Source organism: Psammomys obesus, unplaced genomic scaffold (assembly GCF_907164565.1).
Source record: "Psammomys obesus unplaced genomic scaffold, mPsaObe1.curated_primary_1811, whole genome shotgun sequence".
Taxonomy (NCBI): Eukaryota; Metazoa; Chordata; class Mammalia; order Rodentia; family Muridae; genus Psammomys; species Psammomys obesus.
In genome coordinates this window covers 1,363,390-1,369,824 of record NW_026591497.1, presented here as the reverse complement: position 1 = coordinate 1,369,824, position 6,435 = coordinate 1,363,390, and the positions used below count along the sequence as shown (strand labels likewise).

General features: G+C 55.4%; 1 protein-coding gene across 1 annotated transcript; it reads left to right on the top strand.

The window, feature by feature from the left end:
* Nucleotides 1-504: 504 nt before the first annotated feature.
* On the top strand, nt 505-3,659 carry Slc25a1 (solute carrier family 25 member 1). The gene is made up of 9 exons (XM_055610301.1): nt 505-722; nt 1,041-1,148; nt 1,228-1,327; nt 1,404-1,542; nt 2,011-2,095; nt 2,204-2,308; nt 2,476-2,591; nt 2,677-2,750; nt 2,941-3,659. The coding sequence occupies exons 1-9, from the start codon at nt 629-631 to the stop codon at nt 3,053-3,055; spliced, it is 936 nt and encodes a 311-aa protein (XP_055466276.1). The 5' UTR covers nt 505-628; the 3' UTR covers nt 3,056-3,659.
* The last annotated feature ends 2,776 nt before the right edge of the window (nt 3,660-6,435 follow it).

Here is a 6,435-nt window from a genome sequence, read left to right as displayed (position 1 = left end):
GAAAACCTGCTTTTGTCCGGGGAACCTGCCTAGGAGAATTCTGTTTCCGGACAGATCCGGGAAGGGAGGAGTGATCACCGTGCTGGCCAGCCGGGAGCACGAAAGCCAACGTCTGTGACTACAAAGTGTCCGGAAGGCTGAACTCACGCGACAGGGGAGCATGCGTCCCCGCTGGGACCTCGGGGGATCCTGTAACTGGAGGCCCACCTTAACCCCCAGGCGCACTCAGGGAGCACGTGTTATTCCAGGAGTAACAGAAACTGCACCTTGACCCACTGCAACCCGCCTTGGCGAAGCACCGCTGTCCGGAGACCACGCCCCCGGCCCCGGGGTTCTCTGTTTTCACGCGACTCAGGACCGGCCATTGGCTGCTCTCCGCTCCCCACCCGGACGCGTGCCGAGGTACACCCCGCCCCAGCCTCAGTTTCCCGGTTGGCACAGGGCGGGACGTGGGCGGGGCTCAGCTCAGGCCACGCGGGGCGGAGCCCGAGAGCTGACGTGACCGCCCCGCCCCCAGGACCAGAACGGGTCGCCGTCTCAGTAGCCTCCGGCCCCGCGGCGTCTCGAGTGCCCCGCGCCGGAGGCTCGGACCCGAGGTCGTTCCCGGGCGCCCCTCCTCCTACTCGCCATGGCCGCGCCTCGCGCTCCCCGCACTCTGACGGCCGCCGCGCCCGGGCCTGGAAAGGCCAAACTGACGCACCCCGGGAAGGCCATCCTGGCAGGTGGGCCACTCCGAACCCCAACTCGGAGCCGCCTGTCGGGGCACGCTTCCGGGTGGGCCGGGGACGCCCAGGCCCCGCCCAACTTCCGGAGGGGCGGAGGTTGTGGGGGCGCGACCCGGGCCCCCAGCCCAAGCGCCGGCTCTGCCCGGGAGTCCTTCGGGCACTCCAGGTGGAGACCACCGGGAGGGGGCGTGGGCGTGATCCAGACGCGGGCGGCGACGCGGGCGAAGTCCGGGCGGGGGAGGGGCGGCGCGGAAGCGGCGGCTCGGTCCAGCGGCCCAGGGTGTTCCTAGCCCCCCCGGCTTTCGGTCCTCCCAGGCGGCCTGGCTGGAGGCATCGAAATCTGCATCACCTTCCCGACCGAGTACGTGAAGACTCAGCTGCAGCTAGATGAACGCTCTCACCCACCACGATACCGGGGCATCGGTGAGGAGGGGCAGCGGCAGGGCGGCGAGGGGGGAACTGCGGGGCCGAGGAGCTAGGGTCCTGACAGCGCCTCCCGTAGGGGACTGCGTGCGACAAACTGTCCGCAGCCATGGCGTCCTGGGCCTGTACCGCGGCCTCAGCTCTCTGCTCTACGGCTCTATCCCCAAAGCGGCTGTCAGGTGAGACACCCCGTTCTGCCTGAGCGACCCCCGAGGGAGTGGCCGCAGCAGCCCTCTCACAGGCCTTCTCCGTTAGGTTCGGAATGTTCGAGTTCCTCAGCAATCAAATGCGGGATGCCCAGGGCCGCCTCGACGGCAGGAGAGGGCTGTTGTGCGGTCTGGGCGCCGGCGTGGCAGAGGCAGTGGTGGTCGTGTGCCCCATGGAGACCATCAAGGTGAGGAATTGAGGCTTCCAGTGGTTGCCAGGGTGTCTCTCAGGCTTATGCGGTAACCCAGAAGGGCCGTGTGCCCCCATCAAGGTGGGAAGGGCCCTCACCCATACACACCAGGTTCATGATGAGGGTCATCTTACAGGGTGGATGGCAGAAAAGGGCTCCTGTGGAGGCCATCCAAAACAAAAACATGAGCAAAGTCTTTAAAGCTATGTTTATTGATAGAAAACCTAGCCTAACTCGCTGTTCACAGTGTAGAAAATAGCAAACATGATGCTGGAGGCCCTTCAACCTGGAGAACTCTCCAAGGTCTAAAGGCCTGTGTGTAACGGGACTCCAGAACTGCCTAGGAGAGCATTTATGCAAAAGAGCTGGGCATCCCCAGCCTTGACCTAATTTAGGTAGGTCCTGGGCCTGACAGTGAAAGTCCAGAGGTGGCCAGAAGTCAGCGCCTTTGTTCATTGCTTTTAGGTGAAGTTCATCCACGACCAGACTTCTCCCAATCCCAAGTACCGAGGATTTTTCCATGGGGTTAGAGAGATTGTTCGGGAACAAGGTAAGTCCTGGAGAATCTAGATCTCAGCCAAGTGGAAGGGCTTCTGCTCGAGTGGTTCCCCTTTGCCCTGGAAGGCCCCAGCTTGACCCTGAGTCTGCCTGCCCCCAGGGCTAAAGGGGACATACCAAGGCCTCACAGCTACTGTACTGAAGCAGGGCTCAAACCAAGCCATCCGATTCTTCGTTATGACCTCCCTACGCAACTGGTACCGAGGTACACCTGCGACCCAGAGATCTAGTCCAAACCCTGAAGGCTAACTTGTTCCTTTGGACTGGAAGGGGAGGGGAGCTTTCACAGGCCCTGCCCCAGGTTCTTCCTAGCCTTCAAAACTCTGGCATAACCCTCCCAGTTATTCTGACTGCAACTGTACTCACATCCAGGAGACAACCTCAACAAGCCCATGAACCCACTGGTCACTGGGGTCTTTGGAGCCATTGCAGGCGCAGCTAGTGTCTTTGGAAACACTCCTCTGGATGTGATCAAGACCAGGATGCAGGTGGGGATGGGGGCCTGAGAAAGGGGGGAAAGAGCCCCAGGCAGGGGCTGGTGGCTAAGTACTCTGGCCCACTGGTGTCCTGCAGAGCCTGGAGGCACACAAATACCGGAACACATTGGACTGTGGCTTTCAAATCCTGAAGAAGGAGGGGCCCAAGGCGTGAGTAGGATAAGAGGCGGCAGAGCTGTCGCCCTTGTTCCAGGCCTTCTACCCTCTTGGCCTAGGCTGTTTCCCTTTGTCTGTTCTTCATATCTGGAGAATACCCTTTCCAGGGGCACTGTTTGCCTGCTCTTCCTCCCCTGCCCATTCCGTCCTCCCTTGCTCACCTCAGACCCCTTGCTCTACACAGATTCTACAAGGGTACTATTCCCCGACTGGGCCGAGTCTGCCTGGATGTGGCCATCGTGTTCATCATCTACGATGAGGTTGTGAAGCTGCTCAATAAAGTGTGGAAGACAGACTAACCCTGAAGGGTGCGGCGGAGTATCCCAGCTCTTCCAGATCAAACTCATGCCACCTACTCTGATGATTCCAGTGCAGTAGTGCCAAAAGGCCCCTTCCCTTGTCCCTCAAGTTTTGTGGCCTGGTCTGTTAATAGTGACTGTCACGTGTTCCATAGTTCTGTATCTCCCATGTGGTCTATATGTGACACTACTATTGTGTCTGTCCAGCCTGGCCATGGCTGGGTGTCTCTTTGGCCTGTCTGTGAATATGTGCTCACTTATCCATGTGCTTGCTTGTGAGCCTCGTGCCTGTTTCACGTTCTATGTCATGTGACCCTGTGCCCCACTTCCTGGGGTGCCTATGTGCCCTAGTCCATGGCTTTGGTGCCATGGTCAGGTCACAGTCCGGTGCCTTCCACCCCCTATGGCAGGGTCGTCCTGCCCTGGCCTACCACAGCTGCCTCTGGGCTTCGGCCTGGCTTCACCGCATTCCAGGGGCTATATGGCCCCCTGCTTCTCCCGCCATTGGCCTTAAATGGCCCTCGGGCCCTCCTGCCCGGGACAGGGTGGCACCTGCCACTCTCAGGACCACCCTGCCAAGGAGAATAAACTGGATCCTGTCGTACTCTCCTGTACATCCTTTTGTAAGGGGGCATTGGTGACTGAGCCTTGTCAGGGGCCAGCCTACCCTTTAACCTGAAGACACTGTCCTATGCAGGGGCAATGGGAAAGCTCAGCAGCCCCCAATGACAGCTCCTTTCAGAGGCCCAGGTTGGAAGCAAAAAGGATTTGTGCTACCTCCTGGCTGTCCTTACAGGGCAAGTGAGGTCCAGCTGAAGGGATGTGTCTACAAGGTCCTCAGAGGACTAGCAGTCAGAAGTGGGCTAATGCTCCTGGGGTTCCTCTGCTCTGACTTAGATGAGGGTCAGTTATAGGACTTCTGGCCAGTCAGCCTCTTTTCAAATCTGAAAAGATTCTGTAGGGAGGGAACACTAGCAAGTCTAGGGACTGCAGCATGGAGACACTGAAGCAGTACTCCCTTAAGGTTATAAGCAGCAGGGGTGATAGGGCTTCTCCCAGAGTAGACGCTAACGGTTGAACAAGAATGGGCCCCTATGGCCAGGAACATCTTGATGCCTCAATCTCTGCCCCTAAACATAAGCAGGTATTCCTTAGCTGTAGGCCCCTGCCACATAGATGCAATTCAAAGATGGAGGCTATATAGCTGACACTAAGGTCACTGTGGCCCTGACTCCTGCTATAACCATGGGCAAAGAGTAGGAACTCAGCAGACAGGGCTACCAGGTCCTCCCAACTATGCTGGGGGAGGGGATTGCAAGCCTTTGTCCAGACCTGGAAAAAAAACTGGGCAGAAGGCGCTTCCCTGTAGGCCTGGACCTTTAGGGATCCCTGGCAGGTTCTGTGGAGGCAGCCATGACATCTTGGCAGAGCATGTGGCTGGGGAAAAGTCCGTGCAAGGCAGATTAGGACCATGTGTGTACGTATGGTGTAGAAGTCTCCAGTAGTATTTGTCAGACTCATAACCCAGGCCTCTTCAACAGAGAAAGGTGCCCCACTCCCACCCCCTGCAAAAAAGCCAACTCCTACCTCTACCAGGCACTGCCCCTGCTTCCTAGGACTCCACACAAAGAGGCTTCCTGTCTCTAAGGCCCTGGCCACTCACTCTAGAACTCCATCTTTGTTGTAGCAGAAGTGGCACTGGCTTCCTTGGGGTCCATTCTGGTAAAATGGAAGAGTCATGCTCTGCCCCTTCCTCCCCCATTTTTTTGTATAACCTTGAGCAATTTACCTAACCTCAATTCTCTAATCTGAGAAATGGGGTTAAGATAATCACACCATTGGGCTGCATGTCTGAAATACATCTCTAAGGAGGGAACTTGGCACCTCGTAACTTCACAAAGGTTGCTCCTCTTGAGATGCAGGAAGTGGCTTGCAGTCTCCCCTTGATGTTCCTGAGACAGGCAAAGCACAGCAGCTCTCCCAATCTACTGTCACTGTGATGTCATTACTCACTGTACTTACACAGAGGCTCATGCCCTTCATAGGAAGGGCCCATAGCTATACTGGGCTTCAAGCAGGATATGTGATGATTCTTGGCTGGTGTGTCTCAGGTAACCTAGCAGAAATAGTGACCAGACTGGGTTCAATTTGTCCAATGATAGAATATGGCTGCCCTGGTGGGCGCACACCATAGGCTCCATCCTATGGGCAACCTTATAGTGGTTGAGTCTGGAAAGGAAGGATTGTAGGAACCCATTAGAAACCTCTGAGATGGGAAATTAACAGTTTGGGAGAGAAAGGCAGGAGTCTGCAGGAGCCAAGTGCATTCAACCAGGAAGGCTGCAGAGACCGACAGCAAGCCAACACAGATCAGGACTCAAGTATGGGACTACTGCCTATCCCAATAGCAGTAGAGGCAGAGAAATGGGTGGGTCTTTGATCAAGGTGCTATGTGGAACAAACCCAACTTCCAGAAGAGACTCTACCTCTTATCAAAACCCCAGAGCAAGAGCTTTATATTGGGAAGAATCCCAGGAGGTGACTAAGTTTGCAGTCAGAGGCACACAATCATCATAGAATTATGCCAGGAGGAACAACGGCCTCAGCTGAATGAGGGCAGGGCTTAGCCAACACCACAGAAAGTCAGAGCGGAACCCCAAGCAGATGTGTTCTGACCCATTCTGAATTCTGTGAAGCTCCTATTAGATCTGTATAGGTAACTCCTGGAGTTTTCTATGTCCCTGTGTAGTTAATAAATAGCAATCAGTTTAGTATCCAAAAAAGCTACACTTTGGGACAATGGTTGTTTTCTGCTTTTCTTTCTTTTTAACTAAGTAGGGAACCCAGAGACCCAAAGCTTGCGTATAGTCTACCCAAGCCATGGCCCCAGCCCAGCAATTGTCTTGTTTTAGGCAAATAAGAGGATTCCTGCTTTGATGTTGTATCCCTCCCAGCACTCAGAAAAGAATCTCAGTTTACGATTTCAACATTATTTTTCTTGCTGGCTTTTAATTTCCTGTTTTACACATTCCTAAACTTATAAATTCATAGGTATAAGGCACAGAGTTAGAGTCTGAGGAACTCCTAGCCTCAACAAGATCTGGAACCACCAGATCCTGCACACACCTAGGACAAGGAATGGAGATATAGACATTGAGGAGAATTAACCTAAAAGGATAATGGGAGAAAGCACTGGAGAGTTTGGCCCTGAAAACTTCCCGCCTCCTCTCTCCCAGCAAATACCCGAGAGCATTCTCCCTTCTGATCTGGTTGTGACCAGCCCTGAGAGCCCAACACGGGGACCTTTAACACCTCTGTCACATTTGCGGAAGCCAGACACAACTACCCACCACACACTTATCACTCCCTGGCGACACTGA

Bases quoted from the DNA above. Each gene is read 5' to 3' on its own strand.
- Slc25a1 (XM_055610301.1), top strand. From the start codon at position 629: ATGGCCGCGCCTCGCGCTCCCCGCACTCTGACGGCCGCCGCGCCCGGG. The intron at 723-1,040 runs GTGGGCCACTCC...CGGTCCTCCCAG, and splicing joins CGGGAAGGCCATCCTGGCAG to GCGGCCTGGCTGGAGGCATC. The intron at 1,149-1,227 runs GTGAGGAGGGGC...CGCCTCCCGTAG, and splicing joins ACCACGATACCGGGGCATCG to GGGACTGCGTGCGACAAACT.